Genomic DNA, 19613 nt, shown 5'->3' with positions numbered 1-19613 from the left:
ACTGAAATCATAGCTTTTATGATTTTTGTGTGCAGGTATTCATAAGCAATTTCAAATTTACTGAATAATTTTAAGTTGAATGATTGAAAGAAAGGCCAAAAAAAAGTTGTCATGCTGGGTGTATTTATTACCATTTTTTGCTTATTCTATCTCTCAGTTTGAAAATAAAGAAGTAAGGTTCAAATGGAATGGTAGTGGCTTTCATTTGCTAAGCCATCTTCAGCTTCTTCCTTCTTTGGGGATTTTGTTTTCCTTCATGGCTATGAAGAACAAGGAAGATGTTATAAATGATACATATTTTCAAGATGCTACCAAAGACAAAGCACTTTCAGTCCTGTAAAATGCAGATTTTTCAAATGTATTTTAATGGCTCAGGGTAGTTTAATCTTAACTAAATAGCAGGTACAGGTATCTACTTATTATGTCTAGGCACCATTTACTAGCTGTTTTCATCAAAGCTATCTTGCCCCAAAGTCTTCTCAGTCTTAATTGGTGGGACTAGTGTATAGATTTTATTGTTTATATAGGCACAACAGTATTGGGGGATGGGTGGGAGAGATCAAAATAGATAAGATGGAGATGAAGTTCCATGAACATGGACATTAATCTCCCACTTAGATTACTGTAATGCACTCTACATGGGGCTGCCCTTGAAGAAAATGTGGAAAATATATGCCACACATAATACCACTCCTCTGTGGGCTGCACTGCCTGCTGGTGTGTTTCTGAGTGCAATTCAAGGTGCTGGTTAAACATGGCCTTTAAACATGGCTTAGGACTGGGTTACCCGAGGGACCATCTTTTTCGAAGTGTCTCTACCCATACAATAACCCTGTATGGTAAATTGGGCTGAAAGTCACCAAGTGAGTTGCTGTGGCTATAGATGGAACGGAAACTGCCTCACTCTGGTGCCAGTCAAATACATTATCCACTGTACCTTGCTCCTTGCCCATTCTGTTTCATTTTTCAACTGTTAAGCAGTCTTATAAAAAAGTGTTTCTTCAGTATATCTTACATTAGCTATTTCCCGCCTCACTAATGCCATTAAGGCAGCAAACAGATGCTGTGGAGGTGTCACCTGCAATTTGTCCCTATGGCTAAATGAATGACTAGTGTGTTGGTTTGTTGAAGTGTAGGAACTTCACTTTCAAGTCCAGATCATTTGGCTTTGGAGCAGTGGACTGCCACTGGATTCTGTATTATCAGAATTTAATTTCAGCTGCATATCTGTGATGTAGTGACGAGGTGGATTCCCAGGAGGAAAGGGGTGCATTCCAGAGGAGTAAGAGGCAATTCAGCCCAGATATTATGTATGAGAGACAGAGAGTGAAGACAGTCCCTCTCTAATAGTTCACAAAATATATTGTAGATGAAGTCATTAAGAGTCTTCAGTATGGCAAGACTTTGTCTATAAGTATGAAACAATAAAGAACTCATCTTGGAATAATTATCATGTGTTATTCTTAGTTTTGGGCCTGACATAGCTGAATGTTTAATGTTCTTCAGTGATTGGTAGCATTTTTATTTATTTGTTCAATTATTTAAAAAGTGTGTTATTGCAAATGCTTATTTAATTATAAGCCTTTTTAAGGCAGTTCAATTCTGTTAGTTCACAGGGGACTGCCAAATGCTAATCAATCATAATTAAAAGAAACTAAGAAATATAATCAGTACACTTTTAGTTCAATGGTGCCCTGCTGCAAAGAAACCTATCCCAAAGGAACAGGCCAGGATATTCAGTCATAGTATCTTCCTTTTAGTGGAAGTTGTCAATGCAAGAAAATATTTTTCCTCTGATCAAAAAGCTTCATATGCCACCACTCTTGTATAGTATATGATATGGTATGGGAAGGAAAGACAGGAAAATGTTTCTGTTTATTAAATTTTAAATGATTTGTTGAATTTATTCATCCTCATTATTTTTGACTGCTTTCAAAGCTTAACAACAAATGTTATTGTAGTTAACAAGCAGTCTTAATCTCAATTTCTACTGAGACTTATTACTGACTGAGAGAGGAAGTAAGTAATACATTATAGCACCTTAAATTGGGAACTGTTGACCTAAAGTAAGACATGACAATATTACATAGTAAACCCTGAGATTAAAAAAAAATAAAAAATGAAATGATGAGAGTGGGAAAAATCCCTCAAATAACATCTAGGATAAAGGCAATAAAGCACTTGAAAACAATAATTTTGCTAAATAGCGGAAAATGATGGTAGTCAGGAAGTTTGATAAGGTCACACAGAGCAATACAATGACAGAAGAGTAAGATATCAACTTTCCTGTTGTGAACCATGGAAATCTCTGCATTGTTCCAAAGAAACTCTGAGTAGAAAATGGCATATGGCACTGGTTATCTCAGCATGAATGTTCGTAAATGGGGAGAAATTATTTTCAGTCTATGCTCATCAGATGGCCTTCAAAATTGCATGCTTTTGCCAACCGAACATTAGAATCATATTTGTTTGAACATATTATTCTACGCTCTAGCAGATGAAAATAGTTCCTAATTTGGCTAGTTAAGAACGATAAAGAGGGAAGTAATTATTTTATCATGAGTGGGACACTACAAATGTTATATATATAAAATTTCCCATTCAGATCTGAAATATCTGGTGTCTAGAGAGAAGAGTATTTTTTTGTTTTTAACTATGGTTTTTTAAATAGATTGTTGTGAGCTGCCTAGAATCATTGCACGGCATTATGTCAGCAATCTCCTTCCCTCCTTCCTTTTGTTTCCCCCCCCCCAAAAAAAAACCAAAACAAAACAAAAAAAACACTGCTTCCTCTGTCTGGACAATACAATGGAGGACGAAGTCCAGATATTGAATATGCTACATTTTCAGTCTCATTCACCAAACATACCTTTATTAACAAATTATTCTGTACTGTACATAAGTCATGATTTTATCAATAAAATCAAGTCATTTTATAGTTCAACAAATAGATTTATACCTGAAATACACATTCAATTCTCCCAACATGCTTGCCTTTTTACTTTCTATATAAAAAAAGAATTTTGTCTTTCAGCATATTAAGCACAAATAGAAACAGGAGAATTTCTGGAGGATATACACATTGCAAAAGCATGGATGCTGAGGAAGCAGCATGGGTAACTTGCCAGGTGGGTACTATATCTCCTTATCGGAAGAACATATCACTTACATGTCTATGGAGATTCTCAGTCATCCAGGTCATAGTTATCCCAAAGATGCTTTTCCACGAGGAACTGGATTTTCTTTTTTTCCTTTGAAGACATTTTGCTTCTCATTCAAGAAGCTTCTTCAGCTCTGACTGGATGGTGGGGAATGGAAAGATTTATACTCTGCAGAGAGCTGTTCAAAGAGGCCATCTACGTCAAAATTGAACAGCCCTCTCTCAACAGAAGGGGAGGGATCTGACACCATCTATCTCCAGTCTACAACACAGTCCTTTCAACAGTTCGAAGAAGGTTCCACACCTATTTGCACTACTCAGGTGACCCTGAAGACACAGGTAAGTCTCCAGGTAGCTTTAATGACTCGCTAAAAGAATGCAAATGAACAGCTGTCTGCAGGAGTATAAATCTTTCCATTCTCCATCATCCAGTCAGAGCTGAAGAAGCTTCTTGGATGAGAAGCAAAACATCTTCAAAGGAAAACAAGAACGTCCAGTTGCCTTGTGGAAAAGCATCTTTGGGATATCCCTTACAACTGTTGCAAATTTCCTTGATGGAATGATGAAAATATTAGTAGTCAAACTTAAATAAAAAAAGTCTCATCAAGAAACGGTCAGGGTCATACATAAAGCTAATAAGAAATATACACATATATATTTGTATATATAAGAAATATATACACACAGCTCTTAATGAAGGTCAGCAGAATGATGTTGGGTCCTGTATCTAATTCTGGGAACTATTCAATAAATTGGAAAAGAAAAAGCTTGACAGGGTTCAGAGGAAAGGCACCAGAATGATATACAGTTTGGAGGCTAAGCCCTATGTGGAATGATTAAAAGAGAAGACAGAGATATGATAACTGTATATACTAACAAGGCTGACATGTTTCTGTTGAAACTAAGAATAGGACAAGGATCAAATTAAAGGAAAGAAGATTCTGACTGAATATTAAGAGGAATTTCTTCAAGGTGAAGAACTGCTAAGTAATGGGAAAGTCTGTGTAGAACTGTAGTGGGATCACTTTCCCTGGAGGTCTTCAAAGAAGGACTGGAGGGCCATTATTTAGAGATAGCTTTTTGATGTATGCACGGGCAAACACTCCTATTCCATGTACATGATAAGGTAAAGGTAAAGGTTCCCCCGCACATGCGTGCTAGTCATTTCCGACTCTAGGGGCCGGTGTTCATCTCCGTTTCAAAGCCGAAGAGCCAGCATTTGTCCGAGGACATCTCCGTGGTCATGTGGCTGGCATGACTAGATGCCAAAGGCGCACGGAACGCTGTTACCTTCCCACCGTAGTGGTCCCTATTTTTCTACTTGCATTTTTACGTGCTTTCGAACTGCTAGGTTGGCAGAAGCTGGGACATGATACACGATACAAAGCCCAAAATATACAGAGACAGGTTCAAAGGGAAATTTGTAAGGCCACAAGAGGAGCAGCGGAATAACAGTAGAGACAAGTGGAAAAAAGTTGCAAATAATAGACGTTATCCTAAAAGAACACCACTACATTTGTGTCAAGGTTTTAGCCTTGGTAAGATTTAGGATATACTATTATATCCTTTATGCAGTCCTGATTTAGTCTATTAGCTTTACTGAACCTTAGACTCAAATGAACATTCAAAATGGAAAAGGCTAAAACTGAACAGGAAGAGTGGGCAGGAAAGATAAGAACAGTTGCATTCCCATCCCTCCTGCTGAATTTGTGGCCCGCACTAAGTGACATGAATGCATATTTTTAACCTTAGATGAAATTCAAGGCAGCTTTAATAACAGTTTTCAGTTAATATCCTTGCAAAAGCTTATACGTATAATATCATTAATCTCTCATGGTAATATCTAATGTCAGCAAGAGGTTGAATCGGTCTTAACCTATAATTTATGCCATTTTTTAAAAAGCCCTAGCGCCTAGGTTGTCTTTCTTGAAGTATCATTTCAGTAGTATTAATTTGATTGTTTGGTTTAGTGTCAATTGAAACTGCTTCAGGAAAATCCTGCTAATTTGCCTCACAGATCCTTCTAGGCAAAAAGTTGGTCATAACTGCATGCATAAAACTATTATGTTCCTTTAATTTTATGCATCAAAGCTACAGATAAAAAGACATTTTTCAATCTTGCCAATAAATTCAGTAAGGAGTAAGTAGCATAAGATCAATAAACAAAACTCAGTCTGCAACATTCAGTGTATCAACTCTCAAAATATGTTGATTCCCTCCACTTCTGACTAAATGCTTAGGACCAGAAGACATGACATTTTAGTTGTTTATTAGGGATATATGATTCACCCTTCAAGTACGTTTCCTACAGAACATCTTCCATGAGTTTTTTTATGATGCAGTCATAAAAGCAGCACAGACTTTAGGAAGAGGTAAGTATTCCTGATACCTCATAGGTGACTCCACTGTCAGTGCCAGCATCCCATGGGATCAGATCCTGAATCACTTTCTGTACCCATCCACAGTCCTTGGTGCACAGATCTTCAGCAGAAAGCCCTACATTCCAGTCAGGGCTGGGGCCTAGCATGGTGAGGAAAGACATAAGATGGCGTGTTCTGTCCACAGAAAATTCAGCAGAGGGAGCTGCTCTCCTAAAAGTAAAGACAAAAAAGAGACTAAAGTAAAGATTGCAACTTGAGAAATCACAAGCGTGCCTGGAGAATAAAATGAGGATAGGAAAACCCAGACGCAGCTGTAAGCTACTGAAGCACTGCTGCGGAGAGAATCAAACCTCAATTAACATAGTGGTTCCTACAGAGCGGATTTAGGAACTTGGCTTTATAAAAACAGATTTAATGTAAGAAAATGTTTTTATAGAGCACTATATTTTTTGCATTGATGACTTTGTTTAGGCCTTAACAAAAGTCAGGGAAAGGTATCTGGGATATAATCTCATACCCCCACCTTTCCATCTTGACAGGCAGCTTTAGAAGAGAAGTAATAATTATACATGGCTTAACATACAAGTTACAACTATGTAGTTATGATGCTTCACATGTATTTCTTGTGCCTATTGGTGTAAGGCTCCTGATGACACAAATCATAGTGTGGGAAGAGTATTCTTTGCAGATCTTGAAGGGAGTTTAGAAATGGAGAACATGTTCTCTTTCAGTCTTCCATAAATAACTTTTGGTTAAAAATAATGGCTGGAATGTCAAGCATTTATGTTTAACGAAATGACTTTTACTCCATTGCTGGGTTTCTTTCACAATTTTATTCTGACTTTACTTGTAGGTGAAATATAAGAAATTATTATCTAATGCTTACGGCAAAACACTGTTTTAAAACTCAGGCAATGCTGTTGAAGCATTTTTAAGGCATAGCATCTGGATCAACTTATCTGGGCTTCATCTTAAACAGTGAAGCTGGCAGAATAGTCAAAACAACTGTTAGTTGGATTTTAATGCTCAAGCATGTGTGAGATTTATAGCGAAAGGCAAAAAATGCAGCCAGGCATTGTGCAAATCTCTGCCAAAATAAATTCACAGTGATAAGCAGTAAGCCCTCATTTTGGGGATCTTGCCAAAGATTTATTTAATGGAGGATATGTTGCCATATGAAACCAATGATGTTCTTGCAATAAATCTCCAAAGGTCTTCAGTGATTGATAGGCCATTTATCTGAGGATGTGGCATCCGTGCTGTGAACAAAACTAGTGCATTAGAAATTTGCTGTCTATGCTAAATTATGCACAAATCAAGCTTGATGCTACCGAAGCATCCTATTCTTGGCAACCATGTCAGTGACATCTGGCATCTGTTCTACTTTCCAGGAAGCCCAGATGGGTTGTTCCAATCTGACAACAAAAATGAAGGCCAAAAAGATAGGGTTTAAGAATGGGCCAGACCTTTACAAACTGTTGCAACTTTATTATTATATGATGCTGCAAGCAGACATAGCAAGCATCATTTTGAAACTGCAGCCTGGAAAATTTCTCATTATTTATCAGAAGTTGCAGCATCAGAAACCCTGGAAAGTTCATTAACTTCTGTAAGTTCTTCACCCTGAGAAATGAAAATGGCCCATCAAGGTCCCTATATCATTGTATGGGCCTTGTAGGTCACAGTAATTTCTCAGAATGGAAAGGAACTGCAGGGAGCAGAACAGTTACTCTCACATTCTTTAAAAACAGTGCAAGTGTGTTTCTTAATGTGAGAAACAGAAGAATGCACTTGGATCGGAACAAAACCTTGTCAAATCCTCTTTATTTTGCCATTGCAATTCTTGATCTGGGGAAGACACTGATAAGATTTCTGGAGAGATATGTCTTCCTTTTTCAGCTTTTATTGAAATAAACTATTCTTCTTTTAAGGCCCAGTCAAACTTTACACTGTTCTACCCTAGTTAATGAAGTTAAAATCATTTTAGATGCCTTCTCCATTTTGTCCCCCATCTGAAGAAAACCATAATAATCCCTAAGGGAGATAATATTTTCCCACAACTAAAATATAGCTGGGGCCATCCATAGTGATTCTGTGCAGGAGTTTGCCTCACAAGGGATTTCTTTTTTGGTTTGTTTCTATGCCTTCTTTTGTATAGAAACTGACTTCATCTTTAATATATTCTTCCTAATCTTCTTAAAGCCCCTTTTCTGGACAGCAACAAAAGAGAGAAAAAGAGGATAGAATGATATGAACTTTTCCGAAGTGTGAAGGTAAAGGAATGTGGGTATAAATGTGTACCAAATAACTCGGTGTATGAAGATCCAGATAGTAAATCCTATCATCATCATCATCATCATCATCATCATCATCATCATCATCATCATCATCATTATTATTCATAAAGCATGAAACTCAGTCAACTGTACACTCAAATTGACTGACACTAATGGTTGACATGGGTTGCTGTCAGCATCCTAGGTATCAACCAGGTATCTCCTTAAAATGTAAGATGTTCCGAGTAGCGCAGTTTTTTGTAGCTTTGATGGAGTTATTGCAGGAAGCTGCAATTTCTTGATGTGTTTTGCAAAGTTTTTGGACATAGTTCCCAGTGCCCTGATGACAATGGGTATCACTGTTACATGTTTCATCCATAATTGCGCAGTTTTGATGGCCAGGTTGCGGTATTTCGTAATTTTTTTCAGTTCTTTTTCTTCGACTCTGGCATCTCCTGGTACAGCAATACCAATCAACTGTATGCTTCGGTTCTCTACAACTGTGATATCTGGCATGTTGTGTTCCAAATGGCGATCTGCCTGTATTCAGAAGTCTTACAAGATCTTCACCCTCTCATTCTTGACAACTTTTTCCACCCTATGTTCCCACGACTTTTCCGACACAGGCAAGTCGTATTTTTTATACAATACCCAGTGGATTAGTTTAGCAACTTGGTCATGTGTAACTTTGTAATCAGTTTGCGTGATTTTGCTGCACTCACATATTAAATGTGAAGCAGTTTCAACTTTGTTGTTGCAAAGTTGGCAATTTGGATTGTCAGTAGATTTTTGTATCTTTGCTTTCATGGCATTAGTTTGTAGTGCTTGTTCTTGAGCAGCCATTATTAAACCTTCCGTTTCTTTCTTGATGGTTCCCATCTTAAGCCATGCCCATGTCAAGTTGTTATCACATTTTCCTTCAATGTTTTTCAAATGTTGTTCATGCAAAGCTTTGGTTTTCCATCTATTTAATCTATCATCCAGCCGTTTTTCCTTATATTCTGCCTTTGTTTCTGGTATTTTGATAATGCTCTCTGTTACCACAGCCTGCAGCAATTTTTCTGTACTTTGATTCACAAAGTCATTCAAACTTCATTTTTCTTCTTCTACAGTTGATAATTCCAGCTGGGTAGCGTATCACTGGGACTGCCCATGTATTAATGGCTTTAATTATATTTCCAGCATTCAGGTGTGATTTTAGTATTTTGCGGACTCTTCTGATGTATTCCTTTTGTGTTGACTCTTTGACTTTTCCATTCAAGATGTTGTCTGCTTCCAATATGCTTAGGTATTTGTAACCGTCATCCTTTGCTAGTGCTTTGATAATACTTCCATTTCCCAGTTCTATTCCTTCTATTTTCCCCATTTTTCCTCATTGCATGGATAATATAGCACATTTTCCAAGTCCAAAGTCCATTCTGATGTCGCTGCTAAACGGTTGAACTGCACTGAGTATTGATTCAAGTTCATTGTGGCTTTTCACATACAGTTTTAAGTCATCCATGTATAGAAGATGGTTTAACTTGCCATGCTGGCTTGAGATGTGGTATCCCAGTTTTGTGTTTTGTAACATTATTGTCAATGGAATTAATCTGATGTTGAACAGTAGTGGTGAAAGTGAGTCCCCTTGGAAGATTCCTCATCTAATGTTGATTTCACCAATGTTCTCCCCATTTGCTGTTAGAATTGTTTTCCATTTTTGCATATTTGCTTTCAAAAATGTACAGATGTTTTTGCTGATTCCAAAGTTTTCCAAACACGCATTAATCCAACTGTGGTGGTAATGAGTCAAATGCTTTCTTGTAATCAATCCACGCCATACTTAAATTTGTTTTTCGTCGTTTTGGATTTTTAAGTACCATTTTGTCAATGAGCAGCTGATCTTTTGTTCCCCTTGATTTTTTATAATTTCCTTTTTGTTCTGCTGGGTACAAATTGTTTTCCATCAGATGACTGAATACTGAATTTGCAAGTATTCTTGTAAAAAGTTTGAACGTTGTTGGCAGACAAGTAATTGGGCAGTAGTTGCTTGGTTCTGTGCTCTTTTCAGGGTCTTTCATTATCAAGTATGTTCGACAAACTGTTAACCATGCTTCACTTGTGGCATTTTGAAGCATTTCATCAAACTGAGAGACCATGCGGTGATGCAGGCTGGTGAGGTGTTTCAACCAGTATCCATGCAGCTCGTCCAGGCCAGGTGAACTCCATTTCTTGACCTTCTTTACTTGTTTTGCAACCATATCAGTGGTTATTACAATATTCTCCATTTTGTTTTGTGTTGCTTGTTTTTAGATATCTTTGATCCAGGAGGCAGTTTTATTATGTTCCACTGGGGTTTCCCACAGTTCTTTCCAAAAGTTTAAGGTTTTTTCTTTACATGGTAGAACAGTAGTTTGGACTTTATTTTCATCAAGTGACCAATAGAAGAGGTGCTGGTTTCTTCTGAACTGGACGTTTTCACGATATTGTTTTATTTGTCCTTCATATCTTTCAATTTTCTTTGCTGTTGCAATTACACGCTGTTTTAGGTTTTCCATGATTTCTGTTATTGTTTTTTCCTCCAGGTTAGATTTTTTGTATAAATTATTTTTCAGGTTTTCGTTCTTTAGTTTTCCTCCTTACAAGTATTTCAATTTGCTGACATCTCCTTGTAGTTTTTTTGTTTTATTTTCAAGTCAAATTTTCCAGTTTGGTTTTCCAGTGGGTTTCTTTTTTGGCATTTTGGCAATTCTGCAGTTATAACGGTGGCTGTACTGTACATTAATTGGTTTGTTTCATACAGTGAGGTGGATGGGATGGAAGTTAAAATGTTGCTCACAGCATTTAGTAGATCTTTCACTCGTTTGCTATGCACTTCATGGATGGCAGGCAGTCTTTTCCTTTCTGTGTTTTCTTTGATGTGGTTTTCAACCTTTTCTTTCAGCATTTTTGCTAGATTACTTAGCTCTACACTTTTGAGTTGTTGCACAGGGGAATCTTCATCCTGTGTGGTGGCTTCTTCCGCTGGTTGGTCAGTTTGTTGGTCAGTTTGTTCAGGTACTGGAACAATTTCTTCAGCCTGTTCATCATTATTGCTTGTTGTTTTCTTTTTAGCCATTGTTCCTAGATGTTGAATTTATTATTATTATTATTATTATTATTATTATTATTATTATTATTATTATTATTATTATTATTATTATTATTATTATTATTATTATTATTATCATTATCATTATCATTATTATTATTATTATTATTATTATTATTATTATTATTTACAATTAAATGCAGCAAAATCTGAAAACTAGTTCGTCCAGCTGTAATGCTGCATTGGCTAGCTTGCGGTTTTATATATTTATAAATAACACTGATAAGCCATCCTACAGCTGGTCATTCTCAGGGTGATGTATGATAAAATACTTATATCAAATAAGCATAGTTGTTTTTCCCTGGAACTCGCATTCTGTCTTTGTTAGGCTACCAATATCAGTTTTTTTTATTTTGTTTTCATCTGAGAATTCCTAGGTGAGAATTTGTTAACACTGTGAACCCACGCTTGCAAGACAGATAGGGCATCATAAATGCTGCCAAGGGAAAGACTTCTTCTGTCATCTCATATATCACCTGGGTCCTTGTGATAAGATTGCTCTTTGCTTTGTAGTGGCAGCAGCAGTCTAATTCTAATATCTCAAGCCATTAGTGTTCATTTCTGTGCTTTCCTTGAACAAACATCTTGCTCCACGAAGAATATCTTGACAGATTGAAGAGCACCAAGCGAACTAAATGCTAAGGCTTTCAACATTTAGCAGGCTGAGGGTTTCCACGGCCGAGATCAATTTTAGGAAGGCTGCAAATGAGCAAACTCCAACTGAAATCAATCTTGTTTGCTACAGAGTCATCACACCACCACAATATCTGCCATACTTCTGGAATGTGTTTCTGAAGCTAATGGACATTTTTCAGGTGCAGTGTTGAAGGGAGTGCAACTGTTAGTGGTTTTGCTTCAGAGTACAATCAACTTTGTCAATCCTTCTCTCTATACAGTTTAAATTAGAATGGTCACTTGTAGCCTGTGTCTTATATGTGGCTTTTGGAACCCCGCAATTTTGTACTGCCAAATTCAAGAATTAACAGCAATAACAATAACAAAGAGCAATGATACACATTTTCACCAATTTGCAGCTCCACTAGTGACTTGATTATGTGATTGCCCTGCCCATCGCAGGTTTAAAATGTCAAAAAATAAAGTTCAGCCCCTTGTATCATGACTTAACAGGGTGCTCAAAAGAATGAAGATAAATCTACAGGAGAAACTGACAACAGTAAATGCTAAGAACCAAGGTCTAATGCAGTAGGAAGGAAGGAATAAGAATTGCTCCGGTTGAAAAGACCTACTTTGAATTCCATGTGCCAAAAAGTTTTGGCTGGCAGAATTCAAGAGAGGAGACTTTTCTATTCTTTTCTTTTTTGGGGTATATATATTTTATTGATTTTTTTTAACAAAGCATAAATCACTCACTAATTGGTAAACAGTGTGTTGTTTGGGTTACATTTGTAGAACAATCTGTAACAATTAATTTCTACAATCTATATTCCATGTGTTAATTTTAGTTGATTTCGTCTTTGCCCAAAGTATCCTTTTTTGCAAACATTAGATTAATACAATTCTTATTATTTTGATAAATAACAGTTGAGTATATAGTTTTTCCAACATTCCTAAAGAATAATAATCATATTAATATATTTCTTTTCTTATTAGTCATTTTGGTTGCCTTATCATAAATCCTGTTACAATATGTATTCCAGTTTATTTTTCCCACCAAGTTCTAAATATTTTTACTAGTGACAATTTTCTCAATGATTAATTACATTTACATTGGCAGATTTAATTCTATTTTTTCCATATAAGCCCTCTCACACTTTTATATTTCTTAAGAAATAGATAAAAGAATAAAAAGAGAAAGAAAAAGAAAAAGAAGAGAGAAATGAAAAGGAGAAGGGAAAAAAAGCAAAGGCAATGAGACATAAGAAATAACATACTACTTAAAATATATATCCCTCCGAAGTTAATATATATTTCCTCAATTTATTATTCTTTTTAACCATAGCTAAGAATATATTTAATCTATTTAACCTTTAAGCATTCCATTCAATAGATATAGTCATCTAATCTCTTAACTCTAATTCAAAACATTTTTTTATATTTTTCTTAAATTCAGTCACATTTAAGTACCTAAAACATTTTTTTATTTAAGTCATTTCAGCTTTTTTTTCTTTACAGAAAGGAAAGAAGCATACTATATTAGTTGGAAAGTTCTTCCCTCTAAAAGTGGTATATTCCAAAGTTTTTCTATTTCTTCAACCATATTCAAACAAATGCTTCTTTTTAAAGTATTCTCTCTGATAGGTCCCATCATCTATTTTCTTAGTTTCCATTTTAATCTTTTGTCTCTGCCCAGTGTCTTTCTTAATCAATGTACTTTGCTGAATCAAAAGATTTTTCTGTTTAGTTATAGGTATTACTGTAGATGAAGAAGATGGTGTTTTTCCTTGTATTTCTGTAGAATATTTTTTCCAGTCCTTTTTCTTATCCTCAAAGTTGCTTCGAAGTGTTGAGATGTAAGTTATCTTTTCTTCCACTTGAATCATATTATTTTGTTTTATAAGGTTCCATCTTTAAGTCTCTATCCTCAGAATTATGTTCAGTCATCTGTGCTATATTTTCCTGAGAGTTTTCTTGGAGTAAAATTAAATTGGAGATAACTTAGCCTTGGTGGAGCAGTGGGCTAATGCCTCCTTAAGTAACACCAGCTGCCTGCAATTAGTGCAGGTTCGTGTCCCACCAGGCTCAAGGTTGACTCAGCCTTCCATCCTTCCGAGGTAGGTAAAATGAGGACCCAGATTGTTGGGGGCAATTAAGCTGACTTTGTAATAATGCCGCTTGGTGTGTGTGTGAAAGCCCTATTAAGCAGGCATATACATAAAATGAAGGCTACTGCTAAGCTTGTAAGCCGCCCTGAGTCTTCGGAGAAGGGCGGGATATAAATGGAATTAAAATAAAAAAAAATAAAAATAAAACTTGATTCATACTTTCAAAGTTGTTCTGTATTTCTTTGTGGTTTAAAATCAATGTCCTTTGAAATGGTTGCCGCTTATCATATATTTCCTTTTGTGAAGTATTCAATGCCTCAGATTTGTTAGTCTCACTTTATCTACACAGCTGTGTTTATTGAGAACTTTGAAGGTCAGAGACAAAAATTTGTCCCCAAATAATCCTTGTCCACCAGTAGATGTCAGCATTGGTTCATTTTTCAGATCTTTCTAGTCTTTTCCCTCCCTAAAGGGTAAAATTCGCCACTTCCAATGGCCAAAAGGTGGGGAAAAAACCTCCTCCTTCTTCTGTCAGAGGTCTTTTATTTTGGGGAATTCTCTTCTTCAGGAAAGTACGTAGGATATAGAAAATCAATATTCTTACCCAGAGTTAAACACACTGTTTACAATCAGCTTAAAGTAGAGCTTTTGTCTTCCGTTGTTTGCAGCTTGGGCTAGACTCGAAAGTTAGGCTAGCCTTTCTTCTGTTGATTTCTGGAAGGCTTTTCCTGGACTATTTGGGGAGACCGCCATCTCTCCTAAGTCCCTTGGACTTCTTTCTTTCATTGCCACCTCTCTGGGGCAGCTCCTGGCCCATTTAGGGTCCCCAAACAGAAAGAAATTCAGCTGAAGGGCTCGGCATTCCAAATCCCTCGACTGCTTCTCTGCTCAACAGGAACTGGAAGTCGAGAGGAGACTTTTCTGTGCTGGCTTCTTTGTAATGTTCTCCTTCCAGAGGTGAGGTTGGCCCCCATACTCCTGGTCTTCCTAAAGAGCCTGAAACCTGGCTCTGCCAGCTAGCCTGGGGCCCTGATAGGGATGCTTTATGCTGGGGGTGACTAACAGGGTAGAAAAAAGATCCCCACCCCATCTCACCTTTCCTCTTAGTTTTTAGTCTTTTATTATCTTTCTAATTTTAATTGTTTTGTATTATCTTTTTTAAAAACTTTTTATTGTTTTGTAAGCCACCTAGAGTAGCTGCAACAGTGAAGTGGGTAGCATATAAATTTAATAAATAAATATCCTTTGTAAGTGTAATGCTTCCAGTTTAAGCTCCTTATTAATCAATCATTAAGCCCACATGACACCAGCATTGCCAAGTGAATAATGAAGACAGCTGAGAGGCATAAAATTTGCACATCTACAACAAAGACATCCTTAGAAATAAAATTCTATTCAGGAATCAGAATTGCTTCTGAGTAGATATGGCTTCTGAGTAGACCTGAAAACCTTTTAATTGGAAAGTTAATTTGGATCATGGAAGAATGTCTTCACTGTAAATTTTTGTACTTGGCTTCTTGAACTCCTAAATCATATCCTCAGTCCAAATTCTTGGATATAAGCCAGTTTGGATATTTGGAACTTTAATTTTACTGATTCTTGGGCTCTTTTTCCCCCCTTAGTTCTCTGTTCCATCTCTGGCTGCTTTTTGTTTAGTGGAAGGAAATATTTCAGCTTAGAAAATCTCATCTGTTGCTATCGATTCAGGTTCCTCTGAAACCCAGTATGTGAAATATTATATAGCCATCTTCCTATTTATTACTTTTCAGTTTGAATGTTTGCATTTCCCCCTGGTTTCTCAGGCACAGGTCTTACCAGGAAGCAAAATGAACCAATTATGCCACATAGCAATTATGGACATGGTGCCATTTTTCTCCCCTGATCATTCATCTCTGTGCTACTATTAAAGTAAGGCACATAAGGTCTCATTTTAAAATCCAGGAATATAAAAACCACACCTTCTTCCTATAATTTGCAACATGCCTTTTAAAAAAAAAGGTTATTTACAAAATTGTTTCTATCAATGTCTAAAGATAAAGGTAAAGGTTCCCCTGCACATGCGTGCTAGTCATTTCCTACTCTAAGGGCTGGTGCTCATCTCTGTTTCAAAGCTGAAGAGCCAGCGCTTGTCTGAGGACGTCTCCGTGGTCATGTGGCCAGCATGACTAGACACCAAAGGTGCACAGAACGCTGTTGCCTTCCCACTGTAGTGGTGCCTATTTTTCTACTTGCATTTTTACGTGCTTTTGAACTGCTAGGTTGGCAGAAACTGGGGACGAGTAACAGGCGCTCACTCTGTTACGCGGCACTCGGGATTCGACCCACCACCAAACTGCCGACCTTCTGATCGACAAGCTCAGCGTACCAAATTTAATGAAGCATAGTCACAGCTAATGTAAATAGGATTGCAAGATAAGGCAGAGAAGAGATATTAGCTTTTAGAAAAGAATAAAAAACCTCTACATATTATTGTTGAGAAATGCCATTCAAAGCAGAAGTGAGCTCCATGGACAAAAAATGCAACAAGCACTTTAAGAAGCCATATTTAATGGTGATATATTAAAAGCAATTAAATAATATAGAAATAGTGTGTATTTTAATGAGGATAGGGAAGCCTCTGACAGGATTTCTAGTAGCAATAAGCTAAAAAAAAATGTTTGAACAGACTTATGGACAACTTAACTTCATCAGCTTCTTCTCCTAGATTGGGACAATGGCTCTTTCACATTGTATTAGGGCCAGCAATAAAATCATAACCAGCTGAATGCATATTGCCATTTTTTGAAATATATAGAAAGAAGATAATCACTTCATACTGTCTAGTTCAGGGGTCTTCAAACTTGACCCTTTTATGACTTGTGGACTTCAACTCCCAGAATTCCTCAGCCAGTTGAAGTCCACAAGTCATAAAAGGGCCATGTCTGAAGACCCCTGGTCTATTTCTTTGTCATTGCATTCCATGAGTTATATTTATATATTTACTATTTATTTCTTGGATTTGTTTTTTGTACGTGGAAAACAAAATCTCTAGAACAAGATCTTATTCTATCTTGTAGTATAATCTAAGTGTACCACTGACAGAAAAGAAATAATCAAGCTTTCATAGATTAACACTTTAAAAAAAGCATCCATTAATTAAATATGTCCTGAAAGTGGCTGAGGAAACGAAATGTATACCTTGAGAGCAAGCAACTAAATTTCATTTTTAATGTGTGCCAATGTGCTCACAGTAAAAAATGACAATAGAGTTAATCTAATCTAATCTAATCTAATCTAATCTAATCTAATCTAATCTAATCTAATCTAAAAAATGGAACCAGAATTATACTTTTCAATTTGATGTGGGTTTTATTCAATAAATATAAATGAGTTGTTTCAGGAGAAGGTCTCCCAATTGCTCTAACCCCCTTTATGTGTGCCTTTCTTGTTATTGGAGATGTGAGGTGTGAAGAACTCTCCTTATTCTTTTGGTTTTGTTTAATGATTACTAAACCTCTTAGAAATAGTTTAAGGCTCCATGGTATTGGAAGAGGATAAGATACAGGATAGCATAAACACTTGGTTAACACTGGAATAAAGGAACAAATGGACTCGCATTAAACTACTGAAAAGTGAGTTTTAAAACAGTCCTCCTTTGTTCTATAAATTCTAGACTCCACCAATAGTAGCCTATGTGGCCCTAAATCACCCTTAACGTTGTCTCCCTTAGAAGCTTGGGTTCTGAGCCTCCCTTAGCCTCGTCCTTCCACGTGCTCTTTCTTAGCTCCCTCCTCCTGCTGAAACATAACTTGGGAGGAGGGGCCATCATTTGTTTGGTAGTTTTGTCCCCTAATCATCCCAAACCTCTAGTAGGAATTCACTTTCATGAAGTTATGTATCATTCCCACCATTTATACAGCAACTACAGATCTTATTGGAAGAGCCTTGAAATGTGGCAAAGTAATAGGTTAAAAAACTAAATAGCTCTGTTGCTCAAGAACAGAAAGAGAAAAAAAAAATTAAAGAGATATTTACAAGGTCTGAGGATGACACATTTGAACAGTTGACCAACAACTGTGAAATAAATTATTACATTAAGGTTGGTTAATGAGCTGTGGGTGGTGGAGTGGCTAGAACGCAGTACTGCAGGCTAGCTCACTGCTCACTCCAAGGAGTTCGATTCTGAACAGCTCAAGGTGGAGTCAGCCTCCCATCCTTCTGAAGTCAGTAAGAGTACCCAAATTGTTGGGGGCAATAGGCTGACTGTGTAAACCTTTTAAAGAGGGCTGTAAAGCACTGTGAAGTGGTATATAAGTCTAAGTGTTATTGCTATTGCCAGGGGTCTTCAAACTTGGCCCTTTTATGACCTGCGGACTTCAACTCCCTCAGCCAGAGTACCGTGAAATCCATAAATCATGAAAGGGCCAAGTTTGAAGACCCCTACTACTGCTAGTAAGTTGAGACCTCAAGGTTCATGTGATTATAAAATCCCCTTTTTGGCCCATTTTTGCCAAACAATTTCTTTAGCTTGGAAAGATACAAAACTGTATTGTAATTTAGCATCATTTTTTTTTAAAGGCAAATCTCCAAAGACTCAACGTTCTGGCTCTAGCCACTTTGCACTCCCGTCATGCCTCACTATGATCAACATCTACAAATTGTTAAGTGCAACCCACTGGCCAGCTGTTCTTATGTTAGCTAAACAACAACAAAAAAAACTTTATATTTTAAAGAGTCACTTCGGGCAGTGAGATGGGTGGCACATAAATGTAATAAATAAATATTTTGCTTTAAGACTTGAATGACTTGAATGAACCTTTATTGTCAAAGTACAACCATGTATACACTGAGATTGGCTGAGCCTCCCTTCGTGCCCCCACCCCCCAACTTACAGTGACACAAACCCTCCATTTTATTACACCATGTGAACTAATTGCACAACAACATTTTTTTTTACCTCCGAAGAAGATGGCTGTGGCCCGCAGCTGAGCACCAGATGCAGGAGGGAGAGCTTTGGCCTTTTGGACATTAATGGGGCTGCTGACTGCCGTGCAGCCTCGGCTGCGCGGCGGGAGCTCCCGGGGCCGCGGCGACCCCTTTTGAGGCCGCTGGAGGATGGATATGGGGCGACCCGGGCAGCGAGGCGCTTGGGGCCTGTATCGCCTGAGTGCCCGATTGACGGCTCGATCGGTGAGCTTTCCCCTTCAGTGGAGGCTCCTTGAAGGGTGGAGGCGAGCCGATCGATGGGCTGAGAGTGAGCTTCCCCCTCCGCGGAGGCCATTTTGGGGCTGTTTTTGGAGGGTGGAAACATCTGACAAGGCTGCTTGAGGATGGAGGCGGAGTGAGCCGGATGGCAAGGCACTTAAGGTGTCTGAGGCCTGAGACAACTGGGGCTTGCGGCATCGAGGCTGCACCCGTGGCTTGTGGCGCCAAGTGATGAGCCGGACAGCGGATAACTTCCCTCTTCTGCGGGGGCCCTTTGGAGCTGTTTGTTGGCACCCGATGTCTGGGGCACCTGAGGCTGTGGTGGCCCCTTGGGGACCATATTGAAGAACAGAGGTGAGCTTCCTCCATCTTCCGTGATGACATCTGTGCCCTGAGTTTTACCACAGCCCCTCTTTGGTCGTGACTTATATTTGAGAGATGGAGATGGATGACTGGCTCAGATTTTGTTGCCGCCATTTGACATCTTTGGCCGCTTTGGAGGTGTTGGCGGTGGGGCTCGGCGATGTTGGGTAGCAGGGGGGCCTCCTCAGGGTGCTGTCGGCCAGACAATGTCGGCTGGTGACCCCCAGGGGGAGGGCCTTCTCTGTGGGGGCACCTGCCCTGTGGAATCAGCTTCCCCTGGAGCTCCGGATGACCCCAGACCTCCGGTCCTTTCGTCATGACCTTAAGATATTTCTTTTCCAACAGGCTGACCTGGACTGATGATAAGGGTTTTTTTAATATGGTTTTAAGGTTTTA

At 38.0% G+C, this 19613-nt stretch overlaps 1 protein-coding gene across 1 annotated transcript in view; it reads right to left on the bottom strand.

The window, feature by feature from the left end:
- SPON1 (spondin 1) overlaps positions 1–19613 on the bottom strand; it is a 365804-nt gene that overhangs the window by 13241 nt on the left and 332950 nt on the right. Inside the window, exon 8 of the mRNA XM_081336752.1 lies at positions 5550–5751. Coding sequence (XP_081192878.1) covers positions 5550–5751 — 202 coding nt within the window. The remainder of the gene's footprint in view (positions 1–5549; positions 5752–19613) is intronic.

This window comes from Vipera berus, assembly GCF_964194415.1.
Source record: "Vipera berus genome assembly, chromosome: 1".
In the NCBI taxonomy this organism is placed as follows: domain Eukaryota; kingdom Metazoa; phylum Chordata; class Lepidosauria; order Squamata; family Viperidae; genus Vipera; species Vipera berus.
The sequence above is the reverse complement of the archived record's forward strand: the minus strand, read 5'-3'. Positions and strand labels throughout refer to the sequence as shown.